At 41.4% G+C, this 17,467-nt stretch overlaps 1 protein-coding gene and 1 long non-coding RNA gene across 3 annotated transcripts in view; both read left to right on the forward strand.

Moving 5' to 3' along the window:
- Positions 1-17,467, forward strand: part of LOC308587178 — a 47,147-nt gene that overhangs the window by 11,193 nt on the left and 18,487 nt on the right. The window contains exons 2-3 of one of the 2 annotated variants that reach the window (XR_014008267.1): positions 3,647-3,839; positions 4,436-4,477. This is a non-coding gene — a long non-coding RNA (uncharacterized lncRNA). The remainder of the gene's footprint in view (positions 1-3,646; positions 3,840-4,435; positions 4,478-17,467) is intronic. The other variant, XR_014008266.1, reaches the window with a different exon arrangement.
- On the forward strand, positions 9,398-14,908 carry ZNF281 (zinc finger protein 281). Its single transcript, XM_081195489.1, has one exon. It carries the CDS (start codon positions 9,742-9,744, stop codon positions 12,526-12,528), a length of 2,787 nt encoding a protein of 928 aa, XP_081051615.1. The 5' UTR covers positions 9,398-9,741; the 3' UTR covers positions 12,529-14,908.

The following is a 17,467-nucleotide window of genomic DNA, read 5'->3' on the forward strand; positions in this document are numbered from 1 at the left end:
GTCAGCTCCATTGGTTTTCTATTTGCTTTTGAGTTCAGGTGCAGTCCTGTTCAGGTTAGGGTTTACTCAAATGTTAGTCCCACTGAATTCAATAGCATTTACTGTGCAAATATTGTATAATTAGGCTGCAATACTCAGAAGTAAATCCCATTGGGTTCATTGGGGCTTACTCCCTGAAAAAGACTAAGATACAAGATTGAGGACTAAGTTACCTTAGAGACTGCTTGGTCCCAGGTAGGCCAGGAATCAAGTTAACATCAAGGGGCCACCTTTCCCTGTGAGCCACCTCTGAATATTTGGTATATAAATACAGTGGTACCACTGGTTACGTACTTAATTCGTTCCAGAGGTCTGTTTTTAACCTGAAACTGTTCTTACCTGAAGCACCACTTTAGCTAATGGGGCCTCCCACTGCTGCCACGCCGCGGCACGCGGTTTCTGTTCTCATCCTGAAGCAAAGTTCTTAACCCGTGGTACTATTTCTGGGTTAGCGGAGTCTGTAACCTGAAGCGTCTGTAACCCAAGGTACCACTGTATTCAGGACATTTTCTGTAGTGGTGCAATCTGATGCTCCTGCCAATGACATTGTAGTTCAACAGCCTTTCCCTGGTAAGCAGTAGAAACTCAGCTATTGGGAGGTTAGGAAGTTAGGCACCCCCTGCCTCATGAAATCCACTACCTGCCCACAAATGCCCTGGATCTCTTAGGAGGGGGAATTTGCCACTGAGAGTTGAAATGAAGGATTTATCTTGGGAGGGTGTCCCAACACTTGTTAGTGTTTGCCACCCTGGGATATATAGCATAAAGAGTGCTATACAAATATTCTAAATAAAGTAAAATGCACCAATTCTCTCCCTACTGGAGTCTTTACTTATGTTATCTTGGCTATCACAGCTTTGGAAACCTACATTTGTCAAAATATTATGTAAGGTAGTTCCTTCTGTTCTGTGCACACACAGGATTAATTCCTATTAAACTCAGCACTTTCAGCTAAATGCACAAAGGATTGGTTTGCAAGAGGCACATAACACGAAGAATTAATAACTCATTGAACTAACCACTATGTTTTTTTCCAAGTAGGTTTTTAAATCTTCTGCATAAAATAAACCAGCTGGTTATAAAGCTATTGCTTTGCCAGAAATCTAAGGATGTGTAACCAGAGGCTGAACAGAAATAATCAAGGATGAAGTGTCAGTGTAACATTATGTAAACCTACAAGGTGACATAGTATTGAAGTGATTTTTCCTTTCACTTGTAAACAAAGAAACTGGTTTGATGTTACTGCAAAATATAGGTTTAACTGTAATTACTTTGCCTAAAAGTTCCTGCTGAATGTAGATATTGACATAGTTTGAGCTATTTTACAGAGTTGACAACTGCAGCTTACAAACTATTGCAGAATTTGTAATGTTACTTTAGTGAAGATAAACTCATTTTAAGGGCTACTGTTATGTTCTGTCTAATCAGAAACGACCCCAGTTAGTTGAAAGTGTGAGCTAATGCACAAGGTGCGCCTTGTGTGGAAATACCCATTGGATCAATGAAACTGATCATTGGAGGGCTATGATCCTGTAGGTACCCAGTTGCCCTATCAATACAGCTCAATATCTACCAGCTTCTAATCTACAGCAAGGCATTCTGGATGCTGGACTCCAACTCCAGCAAGCACAGTCAGTGGTCAGAGATGATGGGAGTTGTAGTCTAACATCATCTGGAGGTTGACAGGTTCCTTGTTCCTGTATTAGGGGATCTCCAGGTTTTAAAAAGCAAATTCCCAAATGGAGGGCTCAATTCAGATGCTTCAGCTGGGAAACACCCCAAGTATAAATCCTGCTATCTCTCAGCAGAGCTGAGAAAGGCCTCTCAGACTGGAACCCTGTAAGGCAAATAGTCAACTCAATAGGCTAGTGGTCTAGCGCAGTATATGACAACTTCCTATATGCCTATAGCTCACAGTTTTTTGAATGGCTGCATTATTGTTAGAAATTGCATTTGATAGCATTTGTCCTTCTGGGCAGTTTTGAAAGGCACAGGAGTCTCTAGTACAGCATCTGAAGTAGCCAGTATGACTTGCCCTTAAACTAGCTTTAATTTACTTTTATGAAATTAATGGTTTAATTCAGTTCATGTTTACCTGAAAGCCAGACCCATTATGTGCAATGGAACTTATATCCAGTCCTAAATATGCATAGGATTGCAGCCTGAATTATCACTTTCATTGAACATGATCATACCATGACTGCAACCCTGCTCCTGCATTGGTTGCAGCAGAATTAAGCCTACACAGCTGTATTAAGCCACAGCAAATGATCTATTCAATATCTAAAATATTGCGGACTTACTGTCTAACCAGAAATATACAAACTATGCTTAAAGCAAAACTCCAGTATAGAATAAATCTTTCTATTAAAAGCTCAAAGTCATAAGGCTGAATGAAGTTTATAGTGTGTGTGTGTGTGTGTGTGTGTGTGTTTAATTAGCTATAACTTCGGTGCTGAAGAGTTTAGTCCTATATATGTTGACACATACATCACACTGTTTCCATAAGGCAAGGCTTACTGCCTAGAAAATGTGTTTAGGAGTGCCGTCTAAGCAAAAGCAATTTTGTCACTGACTACACAATTCACTGGAAATTTCCCTTATACAAGGAACATATGGGAAGTACAGACTAATTCAGCAGTGATGCTTAATGTTGCAATTTTACATACCTTTACTTGGGAGGAAGCCCCAGTGAATTAGGTGGAACTTAGTAAACATGTAAAGGACTGCACTGTAAGCCTTTCAACACCTTGATGCTAAACACATTGAGATCCATGAAATCAATGCACAGCATTATTTATATTATCTTTTCTGTAATTTGCTGGCTTTTGCAGAATCAGAGCCCGAAGGAAGCAACAAGAACAAATGGATGATGTGACAATACAATGTATATGAGAAATAATCATTGTGTTCTTTTGTCAGAATATGCTTTTGCTATAATGATGCCTGCAGGTGCAAAATAACAGTGTTATATTTGAATAGGTACACTTTTCTGCAAATGGCTAAACTTTTGCAGTGTTTCTTGAGAGTAGATGCACTTTTGTAGAATTTTCTTTGGATTATTTCCTCTTGATTTTGAAGTAATTGCAAAATTCTGACAACTGCAAAAAATAAAAAAGTGCAATAATTTGAAATTGCTTCATGGAGATTTTTAATGTGTTTTACTGGCTGTCTCTTTTTATATTTAGGAAAAGAAAACGTGTGCAGTGTTGTGTTACAGATGGCACAGATATACGTACCAAAGAAAATAAAAGTGTCATATAATAGAACAGAGTTGCTTAACCTGTAACAGGGGTTTGAATGCATTACACAAGTATCTTTTCATGTATTTATTTCAGAGTCTGTATATGAAAACCAGTAATGTTAAAATAATTGCCAAGACACATGGTTGAAATACATAAATTATTCCTAAAGAGAAATGATGAATAACCTGATTTCGTATTTTTAAAAACTATTATTATGTTATGCCTATGGTTAGCTAAATTAGCACTGTTTCACAGTTCTTGAAGGAACTGTGGGCATTGGGCAGTTATTTGGCAAAGACTCAAAATAAATTCAATTAATGCTCCTTTTTATTTTGAAATGCCCTGTTATCTGTTTATTCTAGGGAATGCTAGTTTTTCTTGATGGAAAGTCAACAATTTTGTAAAATATTTTGCATCTGTGAAATGTGTCAATCCAGAAAATCTGTTAAGCCTTTAATGTGTGATCAGAGAGAATTCCTGTACTGTGCAGAAAAACTGGCTACATCGGTTCCTAGTTTTGGCTTTAGAGTATTTGAAATATGCATCACCAAAAATGTAAGTTTTCCAAGAACAGTTTGAATATACATATATCTATATCTATATCTATCTATCTATCTATCTATCTATATATATATATATATTACTTGCTCCTATATCTATTTATCTATATGTGTGTGTGTGTGTGTATATATATATATATATATATATATATATATATATATATATTACTTGCTCCTATATCTATTTTGAAATGCAGCAATGAAGTGCTACAATGATGTATTTGCTAACTATTTAAAAATCCAAAGGTATGTTGTTGTTTTTAAAACAACCCCAGTCCAGCATTTCTGATATTTTTATAATGTATGCACGAATAATGAATTTGATATCACATGTAGTATTCTAATTGACATTCTAGGTCTTGGATGTCTTTTATGCCAAATAGTTTAGCAGTACAGGTATGGTAGGCAAAGCACTCCCACGTTATCAAATAAATGCTCAAGGTACAGCTTATAATGTTGAAAAATAGAAAAATAAATTGACCTTGATGAAGTGTGTCTTCTTTTGTCTGTTCCCAGGAAAGTTTATTTCAGGTATTTCTACTGCTGAAATGATTAGAGTTAACAGCTTTTTCCCTCCATTTTATTTTACAGGGTCTCTTCATCTTCCTGATATATGGGGTGTACAACACAGAGGTAAGTCTGCTTAGAGTATCTCAAGGCTGACAGAGTGAATGAGAGAAATGACAGGTTTCTTATCTTGATAACTGAGGGACAAAGTTGGCTTTCCATATGAGTGTCCTACTGCCCTTCATGCTTGGACTAGCTTATATGCATCCCAGCTTACCATTAAACACATACACCCTGAATAAAGGGACAGACTCATTTCTCACAGACATTGACTAATATTTTACTGCTGCTTTTAAGTTTTTGAATTCCTAGTCTCTCTCTTTAACACTTGGCTACACTCGACAGTGTTAAAACTTCCCCAAATCAGGTTGCAGTTTATATGCAGTAAAAGATGGAGTTTCTCATATTGTTTAAAAGGGGGTGGGGGTGTCATTTATATTTTCATAAAGTCTAAAGTAATAGCATTGATCAGCATGCAAATCCAGCAGGATACATTACTTGTAGCTTTTTACATATGCTATCGACTTGGGGATTTTTTTCGTTACTCCTTCATTGTTTTGTGAGAATGGCAGACAGCCTTCTGCAAGTTGATTTGATCATCTCTGTTTGCAGATAAAAGAGCAGAGTTAAACCTTTCATTGCTAATCAGCCGGAGAAGTTACTTTTGAAATGCATAAGAGATTGCATAGATTCAAGATTGCACATTTTCAGCTCCTAGATATCTTTAGAATCAAAAATTTAAATTATTTCTAATGTTATTTAACTAAAGCTGGTAGATATTTTTTTTTGGGGGGGAATAACTTTCAGCCAAATGTAAGTCCCACTGAATTCAACAGGACTTACTCCCAACTAATATATGCATAGAAACTTAATTGCAACCATTGCTCAGCATAACAAAAATCTGTAAGCTGTTTACGTTAAAACAGTAAAAATGTAACATTCAATAAAATTTCCTAAATAGGAGATAGAAACAAAATGCAACCGTATAATACCACAAATAAAACTAGCCAGTATATAAAAATAAAAATAACCCAGAACTAAAGAGTTGGAGACCAGGAAAGTTTGGGTAAATTAATATGTACTTAAGAGGTTTTTAAAGGTCATTAGTGTATTCTTATGAATTTCATGAAGGGGGGGGGGCACTGCAGAGGGTGGATACTATTACTGAGAAGGCCTGCATCTGTGTTTTCATGGAACAACCAGCATAGTCTCCTTGGACGATCTCAAAGATTGTCTTGGTCTGTACCAGGGGATCTTGGTCCCAAGCTGTTTAGGGCTTTAAATGTCAATCACAAAACCTTGCACTGGGTTGCCAGTGCAGATCTTTCAACATCAGTAGAATATGTGTCAATCTGGGTGTCCTGCTAACTATAACAGCAGCTGCACTTTGCACAGCTTTTGAACTGGGCACGAGAACACCCCACAAACTGCACATTATGATAGTCTAATTGAGAGGTTATCAATAGTATGGACAATCACAGCAAGAATATCTCTGTTCAGGAACCGGAACAGTTGACACACCAACCAAAGTTGGTAAAATTCACCTGGACATGTAGTGGCAGCAGTGGATCTAGAAGCATCCCCCAAACTACACACCTCCTCCTTCAGAGAGAGTGCATCTTTTCACAACCCAGTTCCACACCTGGGATCCACCCATCCATAAGGTCTTGTCAGGACTCAGTAGCAATGTATTAGCTACCATCCAGCCCATGGCTATATCCAGGCATGCAAAACCTCTCCTAATCTGGATACAGCAATACAGAGAAACAGAGCTGGGTATCATCAGCATTCTGGTGCTACCCTGGCAGCTTCATATAGTTATTAAGTAGCATTTGGAATAAAATCATGCTCTAGTGCCCTGTAGTTAAATTGTCAGGAGGCACAGTCTTTCAATAGTACTCTCATGAACTGATGCCAGGAGTAGGAGCGAAATCACTACCCCTAATCACCAACTCAGAGGCAGTCAGGAGGACATTCAATAGGAGAATCAGCAGGGTTGCGTTCCACCATCCATCTGAAGAAAATCTCTCAGGGTGGCCAGAGCTGATTAGGTCCTAAAATGGGTGGAACCCAGACTGAAATGGGTCACGATAATAAGTTTCAAGAGCTTCTGCAGTTGAGCCTCCAGCAACCTAGATTCTTTTTTTCAGGAGTAGCCACACCAACTCCTTCAAGGCACAGGGGAACATTCCATTACACTTAAGTGCAAAAAGTTTATTATATGTACCATATTTAGCAGCCAGCAGTGTTATCAACTTGAACTAGTAACTCTGGATTAGATTTTGATATCATTGCTGGTTAATGACAGAAGCCAGTGCAGAAGAGTTTTATTTATTGAAGGTGTTTATATACTATGTTCCAGGCAGACCTCACAAAAGTGGCTTACGTTAAATTATAAGAACGATAAGTATCAATAACAATTATGCAATAAAAAATACACATGGGGAAAAGAAACATTTTTGTGTTTTTGCCGCTTCTACCCTGTGTTAAGGGCAAAATGGTTCTGCAGAAGTTTGGGAGGTGGGGACCACCATTTGCTAGATGGTGTCATCTCACCAAACTGTTTCTATTTCTTCTCTCCCTTGGGGCAAGCCTTCCTGTTTATAAGTAATGTGATTAAATATAGATATCTGTGCCAGAGTCATAGTCGGAAATGTTGTGAGGGGGGGACTAACGTTCCATGGGATGGTGTGCAGAACACGTAGAATCTGAATACAGAATATCCAGAATCTAAATACAGGTAGCCAGTAGCCCAATAGATTACAGGCTATTTAATAACACTATATTCAGTTTTATAACATCAAAAACTTCATCACTGCTGTTCTGCTACTGCAGTAGACTTCTGCTTGTGCAACAGAACTTTTTCCCTCCTCTCTTCTGCAGCCTCATATGCACCCTAAAAATCTGCTTCAGATGGCTGTCCCTCTGGAGCAGATATTGGGGTCTCACTGAGAGAGGAAGAGTAAGTCTTGTTGCTTGAGTAATGCCCGTGCTTTGTACTCAGCTGCCAGAATACCGAAAGGCAGGATTCTGTGTCCATGTCTCCCCATCCCATATCTCCACAAGGGCTAGAAACTTATTAAAATAACCACAAATACAGAGCACCACACCAGAAAATGTTGACCCTGTGGCTATGGTGCAGAAAGAGTAATATAAATATTTATATGTGATCTGAGCATAATGAATATACATCCAAATTTTTTGAATATCAGATCTGACACAGTCTTTCATATGCCCCACATTCTTTCATACGCTTTTGTCTATAAAATTTCAAGATCTGAAAAATGCGAGTTTTGCTTGGCTGTGCAGATGATTAGAACATCTATCTATCTATCTATCTATCTATCTATCTATCTATCTATCTATCTATCTATCTTAAGAGTAACAACAAAGACTGAGTATTAAAAATTCATAATGAAAAGTACTCCCTCCCATAAATGAATTGGGAATAATTTTGACACAGCTATTTGGTGGTATGATGAGTGTTTAACACTTCAGAATTCAAGCACTTTCATAATTCTGAAGACAGATACTTCTCGGTCTATCAAATAATTGTGTTAAAATTGTTTTTAACGGTTTCCTGGTGACATGTTCAAGCTTGAAACATTGGGAGTTGGTATCCTTTAGTAAAGATTGTTGATACCTACCTCAGATCTGTGTTGTCACTTTGTTGCCATTTCCCCTAATTTTACAGATGTTTAATTTGAAAATGAAGAAGGATAAGCATATTATTTGCACAACTTGCCTCCACTCCCATCTATTGTATAGGAAGAAATGGCACCGTGAAACTGTATTAACAGTGAACCCTATTTGAGGATTGAGCCAGAATAATTTACATTGTAACCCTATGCATGGCAACTCAGAAGCCAGTGAGCATAGGATTTCAGCCTTGCTGTTTTAAAACTGCAGAACAGCTGGAAATGGAGCCTATAGATTCCCCCCCCCCCTTTAAACCCTATTTTCATTATCTATGCAACTGTGCCATATGCACTGGGGGTGGGGGAACCTGGCATATCTTGCTAAAGGGTTTTAATTTTCAAAATGGACACGGCATGCTATATGCAGTTGTCTCCAAAGGAAAAGATGGAGGCAATTCATCTGTTGACTATGGATTTTCACATCTCCTATATTTTATTTAAAGAAGCGTGTTTGCAGACTTGATTTGGAGAACCTAAGTGGCAGGGAACTAAGGGAACGCCTTGGTTTCCACCAGGTGCAGCGGAACGCGGGAGATTTCACAACTTCCACTGGCTATCTGATCTATTGCTCCATTCTGGCCTTGCGGGCAGGAGGCATTTCCCGGTATCCCCTTGAACCCGCGGGCAGCCTTTTCAACATTCAAGCCGATATCTGGCTTACTAAACAGCCGCGAGCGACGAAAGGTTCGCCTTCTCCCTATTTGGTTCGCCCGCCCCGCCATTCATTCTTTATACGTAGCTGAAATCGCACCAGGCGCACACTTTTATTGGGGGGTGGGGTGTACTTCGGTCCCACTGAAACCAGCGGGGCTTAACTTTTACCATGGCAGGGATCAGAACCCAATAGGTCCCCCCCCCCGAATGTGGACCCATTGCCCCAATCTGTACAGTATTATCTAGACGCGTCAACCCGCGTGTGCGCGCGTACACACGATACTGAAACTGTGCTTATGTGACCTACGCAGCCCCGTGCCCATTGACACCCCCACTGCGACCCACAGAGAAACAACTGTTATTTATTCTGGTGGGGGGGGCTGAGGGGGGGGGCACTGGCTGGTCCCCGTGCCTCTTCTGAGTAGGTGCCCGGCGGGAAACGCGGCCCGACCGTGAGATAATGCGCGCGAGGGCGGAGGGGGGGGGGGCGGGAAAGGAGCGCAAGGAAGAGAGACGCGCAAGGGGGTCCCACTCGCGCCTGCGCCCTTCCCGCCTTCCCCGCCGCCGGCGCCGCCGCGGCTGCTACCCTGACTGGGCAATCTTTCCCGGCATGCCCCGCGTGGCGCATGGGCAGTGCGGGGCCTTTCCAGCGAGAGGAGGGGGCGGCTCTGCTAATTCCATTGTGGAGCGGAGACGGCGATATTTTTAACTGGAGGCGGCGGCGAGGCTGGGCCGGGTGGGGCCGAGCGGCGGACGCGAAGGAGAAGAAGAAGAAGAAGGATGCTCCGGGCGGCGAGCGGGCGCTGAGGAGCGGCGGCGGCGAGGGAGAGAGAGGGGAGGGCCGGCCAGCCGGGTGAGTGACTGCAAAGCGAGCGGGGTCTTGCGGCAAGAGCCGCCGCAGAGGGCCGCGCCTCCCCTTCGTCGCCTTCGCCCTCTTTTCCTCCTCCGCTGCTCCCTTTTCCCGGCCCCGAGGGGGACATGAAGCTCGGCAGCGGTTTCCTGGGAGGCGGCGGCGGCTCTTCCTCCTCCTCCTCCTCCTCCTCCAAGAGGGCGGCGATGGAGCCCACCTTCCCCCCCAGCATGGTCATGTTCAACCACCGCCTGCCGCCCGTCACCAGCTTCACCCGGCCCGCCGCGCCCCCGCAGCATTGCGGGCTGGCTTTGGCCTCCGCCTCGTCCGCCAACTCATCGTCCTCGTCCGCCGCCTCGTCGTCGTCGTCTTCTTCCTCCTCCTCCTCTTCCACCGCGACCACCGTAACTGCCGCCGAGCCCCCCGCCCCACCGCCGCCGCCGCCTCCTCCTCCTCACCCTCAGGGCATGACTTTCAAGAAAGAGCCGGCGGGGGGCTTCCCTCTCACGGCCTCCTCGTCGTCGTCCCAGCGGGGCTCCTGGGGCTTCTTCCACTCGCTCATGAATATCAAGCAGGAGAAGCCCAGCGACCAGGAGGAAGAGGAGCAGCAGCAGCAGCAACAACAACAGCACCACCACCATCACCACCACCACCACTATGGGGGCCTCTTTGGGATAGCCGGGGAAGAGAGGCACCCCAACCTTGTAGGCGGCGGAAGCGGAGTGGACGGGGCCAGCCAGAGCGTGATCCAAGACCTCAGCCTCTTCCACCACCTGCACCATCACCCCCACAGAGGAGACTTGCTGCTGGGCATCCGAGGTGGTGGCGGTGAGGTGGGTGTTGGCGGCTCGGACGACCCCAAGCTTGACGCCCAGGCCAGGAAGATGAAGAGGCCAAAGTCGGAATCTCAGGGAATCAAAGCCAAGAGGAAGCCGAGCGTTTCGTCCAAGCCCCTTGCGGCGGGAGATGGAGAAGCTGCCATGCTGTCCCCTAGCCAGAAACCTCATGTCTGTGAGCACTGCAGCGCTGCTTTCAGGAGCTCCTACCACCTGCGCAGGCATGTGCTTATCCATACCGGCGAGAGGCCTTTCCAGTGTAGCCAGTGCAACATGGGTTTCATTCAGAAGTATTTGCTGCAGAGGCATGAAAAGATCCACAGCAGGGAGAAGCCGTTTGGGTGCGACCAGTGCAGTATGAAGTTCATCCAGAAGTATCACATGGAGAGGCACAAGAGGACGCACAGCGGAGAAAAGCCATACAAATGTGAAACCTGCCAGCAGTATTTTTCAAGGACTGATAGACTGTTGAAGCACAGACGTACATGTGGAGAAGCCATAGGGAAAGCAGGTGCTGGAATGGATCCTGGGCCATCAAACCATAGCATGGGCAACTTGTCTATGTTGTCTCAGGGAAATACAGGTTCGTCAAGGAGAAAAAGCAAAGCAAAATGTGTATCCACTGAAAACAAAGAGCATAAGCCTGCTCATAAAGTATCTGACTCTCAGATTGCATCTAATATGACCTTGCAGAATTATGCGGTGGAGATTCCTATAGTGTCTTCCAGTGGTGGCTTAATTGGCACTGGGATAGAAGAACTGCAGAAAAAGGTGCCAAAATTAGTCTTTAAAAAAGGAAACAGGAAAGGTACAGACAAGAGTTTTCTTAACTTTGTGTCACCATTACCAGACCTTCTTGGTCAAAAACAATTGTCTGGAAAACCAAGTGGCTCTCTTGGCATAGTCGCAAATACCAGTGTGGATGCTATTGGCCTCCTTCAAGCTGCAAATAGTAAACCAGGTCAAATAAGTAGCAATTATGACGATGCCATGCAATTTTCAAAGAAAAGAAGATACTTGCAAACTGCCAGCAGTAACAGTGCCTTTTCTATAAATGTTGGGCATATGGCCTCCCAACCGTCTGTAATACAGTCTGCAGGTGTGAGTGTTATGGACAGTGAAACCCCGTTATCTCTTATTGACTCATCATCTCTAAATGCTGACATCAAATCTTGCCACGATAAGTCTGGCATTCCTGATGAAGTCTTGCAAAGTCTTTTAGAGCAGTACTCTCACAAATCAGAAGGCCAGAAGGAAGATCCCTTCAGCATTACTGAACAGCGTGTGGACTTACATGCCTCAGGAGAGCATACAGAGATGGTTCAAGAGGAGAACTTGAGCCCCAGCTCCCAAACAGCTTCAAATGACAAAGCAAACATGTTGCAAGAATACTCAAAATACCTCCAGCATGCTTTTGAAAGAACAACTAATAGCACTGGTTTTGCTTTTGGACCCAGTTTCCAATTTGTAAGTTTGTCTTCAAGCCTTCATAACCATACTTTGTTTCAAGACAAACAAATATACACTACATCTCCACTTGAGTGTGGTTTCAGCCAATCTGTTACCTCAGTGTTGCCATCTGCATTGTCAAAGCCTCCTTTTGGGATGTTGCTTGGATCTCAGCCAGGTTTTTATTTATCTGCTTTGGAAGCAACGCATCAACAGTTGACTCCTTCACAAGAACTAGATGATCTGATAGACTCCCAGAAGAACATAGACACTTCATCAGGCTATCAGTCCACACCTCAAAAATTGAATAGCCAGAAGGAACAAAAAAATCTAGAATCTTCATCAAGCTTTCCACTTCCTTCTCAGGAACTAGCTAACCAGATAGATCCCCAGAAGGACCTAGAGCATCGAGCAACATACCAGATAGAGACCTTTGCACAAGCATTTGGTTCTCAGTTTAAGACGGGCAGCAGGGTGCCAATGACTTTCATTGCTAACTCTAATGGGGAAGTGGACCATAGAGTAAGGACTTCAGTGTCAGATTTCTCAGGGTATACAAATATAATGTCTGATGTAAGTGAGCCATGTAGTACAAGAGTAAAGACCCCAACTAGCCAAAGTTATAGGTAAAGTTCCAAGTATGACTAGGCTTGGGGGTGGTCTTAATGTATTAGTTTTATTTTGATAACACTGCCATTGGAATGTTTCTACACGATCCTAATACAAATAATGTAACACGCCCTTTCAATGCAACTTTTCATATTTAGTTTTTGTTAAAGTAATTTTAGATCAGTTTGTATTATGGTTTTTAAATCAGATTAATAGACTTGATACTTCACTTTTTTGTTGTTGTTCATGTGACAGTGTTTAGCAATCAAACTTACCTATTTAGATTGTCAGGGAATAGCCCAAAAAGTTGAAAATGCAAAAAAGGGAAAAAAGAAAGAAAAAACACACAAAAAACCTTTGTTCCTAGGATTAAGGTTTATTTTAATTGCTTTACTCTCAGGAAAATGTAATGAAGCAAGGGGATTCTGTGCACTGTTGGTGTATTGGAGTTTCCAATTTACAAATAAGTGGCAAATCTACTTCACCATTTAACAAAGGGATTTTAAGACATCAGAAATTGCTGTCTCATATCTGGGTGATACAAAAATTCTGAGAACTTAGCTACCTACAGCTTGTTATAGTTGTTAACATACTTCTTTATTTCTTCTTCTAGATGATGATACTCATTCCAGACTGGTGGGATAGTCTCAGATCCTTGGTATAAGCCTGGAATGATAGCTTTAATAATAACAATAATGTCCACCCCATTTCCCCCTGAAGGCTGTAATTTTATAAAGAGATTTTAGCGGCATAATCCACAAGAGGAGTTTTAAAGTGCCATTTTGATGTCATTGGAACCCCAATCTGAAATTGCAGTCTTAATTTATATACTTTTTGGGAACGCATTATTTATTAAATATGGGTTTTTTTTAAATAAAAAAATTATCCCCAATTGGCTACCAATCCCTCTCTTCCCCCTACTTAAATATTCCTGTTTAGTGTCTTGGGTCTTTTTCCTTTTTCATCCATTTTCAATGCCAAGCTCACCCTCCATGGTTTGTGATCCTTTCCAAGTTCCTTTTAGCTCAACAGCTGGAATTTTAGAAGATTTACATTCCAGAAGATTGCATAACTTATTATGTGTTTTCTGATGTCTTGTGGCATCAAAAGTTGAACAATTTTTGAAAGGCGAATGCTCCTATTTTAGAAGGCCATAAAGGTTTCCTTAGAAGATACGATAAGAAAAAAATACTCAGTTGTACATAAAGAGGTCCTCCAAAGTGCATTGGGATCTACTAGCTTAGTTAACCATGCCCACATGCAGTCTTGAGTATTTTGGGGGGTGGGGGTGGGGTTAAGATTACATGTGGCTAAATGATGTGTAGAAGGACAATGAGGTTGGCCTAAATGTATGAACCATGTGACCAATATGTACGTGGTTTATTGTAACCAGAATCTCCAAGGAATTGTTGCTCAAATTCATGTATATTTTGTGGTACATTATTTATGATATGTGAATCTTGATTAGAGCCTGTGGAGCCACGGAAACCTATAGAAAACTTAGTGGCTTTTTTAATAACTGCTAAAAAGCAGTTGCACTGCCCAGAACCACTTTTTTTTTGCAGATGTATTTTTTTTCCTAATTAGTTTTTTTAATGTAATTTTGGTGATGTTTCCGCAGATTTTTAAAAATGTACTTTTGGTGATGTTTCTGTCTTGCGTACTTTCTGAAGGCAGAAAAGTACCAGTGGTTGTTTGCAGTCTTATTGTGTAATTGGCCTTTTGCAGGCTTCCATGTATAATAAAGTAATTAACATTGTACAAGTGTAAAACACTTCTGTTACGAAGATGGTGTTGAAAGAACTATGAATTCTTAAATTGTTACAAAATGTTAAAACATACCCATTTTCTCTTCCCCCTACCCACCAAATCAACCTGAACACTATTTCACCAAATGAACCACCACATTTATTACTAATGCATAATTAATTAAATCCCACTTATTAAAACTTGATATGTACTTGATTATGTATTTTCCATTCTTCAAAATAGTGCTGTTAATTTTCCCTGCCATCTAGGCATAGAGCACAACTTATCAAGGGATGGAGTGTACTTTAACCACTGTGTTGTTCTACTATGGGTTTTTTAATTTGGTTTTTAAGTATTTTGTTCCACAGCGGTTATGGTTTTATTTTCTTTTATATTGTGTATACTGGATAGTGTGTATGTTCTGGGATTGTTTGCTTTAGACTGTGACCAATTAAAAATGCTATTCACAAAAATCTAAGGAAAGAAGATGTTGTATTATCTATCCAGTTACACCTCTGGCTTTGTTAAGAAAATTCCGTAAAATGTTTTTAAACTAAATTGCTGGAACAATAGAAGGATAACTTGCTTGCTTTTAAAGGTATTTTTATTGTAAAACTTCTTTAGGTGAACAATAAAAACATTCTTTTCGTTACTTTGAGATTTAATTTTTTTTTTTGGTATTCTGTGATGTCTGGGTTGGAAATTTTCTATTTGATGATGTTATTTTGAATTAATGACAGGTTAAATCCAACTTCTGTCCACACAACAAAACTTCCTTTTCTACTCCCTGTACTGACCCCAAATCTGCTCTGGAGGTTTGGGGGCACCCCAGAGCAGATTTGGTATAGGGGCAGGAGAGGGAGGGGAAATTCTGTTGTGTGAGCAAAAGCTATTCTGCTCACACAGTGACTTGGTTGGGAAGAAACCTAGATCAGTTCTGGCTCCATGAGAACCTGTTGAAAGTTGGGGTCTAAATCGTGGGGTTCTTCATTTGAATCTTAAGTTGGATCTTTAAGCATGTGCAACTAGGTGAAGTGGACGTACAACCTTTCTCAGATCCAGCAACACAGAACCTACTTTTAAAATGTAAAATCCCAGAAATAGGCAGGGAAGTGAAGAGCTAGATTCAGTTTCACTTGCTTCCCCAGACCCACCATAAAGCTTTTGGAGGTCTTAGTTCTTAAAAAGAGATTCCATGTCTGCAGCTTCAACTGTTTGGTGCATGCTTACATTGGATTGGTGTGCACAGGTTTAATGCCCAAATCAAGAATGATGCAACTGGTTATACATGCTCAAGAAATATTGGACTTGTGTTTCTCAAATACACTGGGGAATTTGTTAAAAAGTTGTTTGTGATCCATGATATGGGAAGGGGGTCTACTGCACAAAGTTATTCCTAGCCTTTTTTGGTATGCCTAAAGTAGTACAGTGGTACCTCGGGTTACATATGCTTCAGGTTACATACGCTTTAGGTTACAGACTCCTCTAACCCAGAAATACTATCTCAGGTTAAGAACTTTGCTTCAGGATGAGAACAGAAATCGTGCTCTGGCGGTGCAGCAGCAGCAGGAGGCCCCATTAGCTAAAGTGGTGCTTCAGGTTAAGAACAGTTTCAGGTTAAGGACGGACCTCCGGAACGAATTAAGTACTTAACCCGAGGTACCACTGTACTTACTATGCCACCCAGATTGCATTAGTCTGTATATAATAATAATGCTTTTAAAGTGTTTCACATACAGTATATTGTACTCTTTAAAAACAACCCTCAAGGTTAGGTCAGCGTTATATTTTTATTCAAAAATATATCCCACCTTTCTATTAAAAACGCTCAAGGTGGTTCCTATAAAATATTAAAGCAATAAAACAACAAAATAAACTTACTTTTGTATCATGTGACATAAAGAAGTAAGATTTGAACTGGGGATTCCATGTTCGATCTTGGTCACTAAAATTACACCAGAGTGAAATGGTTTCTTAAAGCTAGAGTGGCTTAAAATATTTTTTCTTCAGTATGTGTGAAGTAAAGATTGTAAGTCTGGTTGCAAAAATAGCAAATGATTGCATTATTACAATCAGTGTATGCTCCAAATTCATATAAATGACTACTTTCCAGCTGTTCAGTTGTATTTCAGGATGGAGAGCTGAGCAGAGAACAAAAACAAAATTTTAGAAGAAGATTCACAAGGCTTTTGTAAGGAGCGGAAAAAAGTTTATCTGAGCTTTTGAAGAAGACTTTTTCAATAGTTATTTCTCTTTTTTCCCATTCTGTCCCATTTAGAAGATAGACTAGCTGCAGCCTAACTTTGCAGTTATAGGTGGAACTAATAACTCTACAGTCTAATAACTGCACTGCTTTGTGCTTTGCTCAAAAAGTACCAGAATCAAGGGCAGAATTGCTTTAAATATTTGGACACTACCTGAAGAGTATATAAATTAGAATAGGCTGGAAAGTAATCTAGTGTGTTCTGCCCTGAGTGAGGTTTAACATTCATTGTTTTACTGGATTTTAGCATCAGCAACCTGGTTGGTTTAAAAGAGGGCAGTCTGTAAGCAACCCAAATTGGAAATCACCTCCTAGGGCCATCAGAGAAGCAGCCCTAAACTAAAATGGTTGTTAGCATTTTCACTCTTTAATGCTAAGAAAGCAGCTCATAAGAAGGCTATGACTGGTCCAACCAGTGGTCTATTCCATGGGTAGGCAAACTAGGGCCCAGGGGCCGGATCCGGCCCAATCGCCTTCTCAATCCAGCCCATGGACGGTCCGGGAATCGGCGTGTTTTTACATGAGTAGAATATGTGCGTTTATTTAAAATGCATCTCTGGGTTATTTGTGGGGCATAGGAATTCGTTCATCCCCCTCCCCGAATATAGTCCGGCCCCCCCAACAAGGTCTGAGGAACAGTAGGCCGGCCCCCTGCTGAAAAAGTTGACTGACCCATGGCTAGTCTAATGAAGCAGTGTCTGGCAGTGGAAAAACAGATTTCTTTGTGAGCTTCACAGGCAGACCATGGTGACAATATCTATCTGGGATTCCAAAGTATTCAGTGCCTGAAAACTGGATTGCATCTCTGGCTGAGCCAATTAGGATCTTCCATGTATCCATCTGTTCCCCTTTAAAAGCTCTCTGTGTTAGATGACATTGCAACATCTAGTGGCAGCGAGTTCCTTGGTATGATTAATCACCTTCAGCCAACAACTCTTTTTATATTTT

Source organism: Podarcis bocagei, assembly GCF_964188305.1.
Source record: "Podarcis bocagei genome assembly, chromosome: 5".
In the NCBI taxonomy this organism is placed as follows: Eukaryota; Metazoa; Chordata; class Lepidosauria; order Squamata; family Lacertidae; genus Podarcis; species Podarcis bocagei.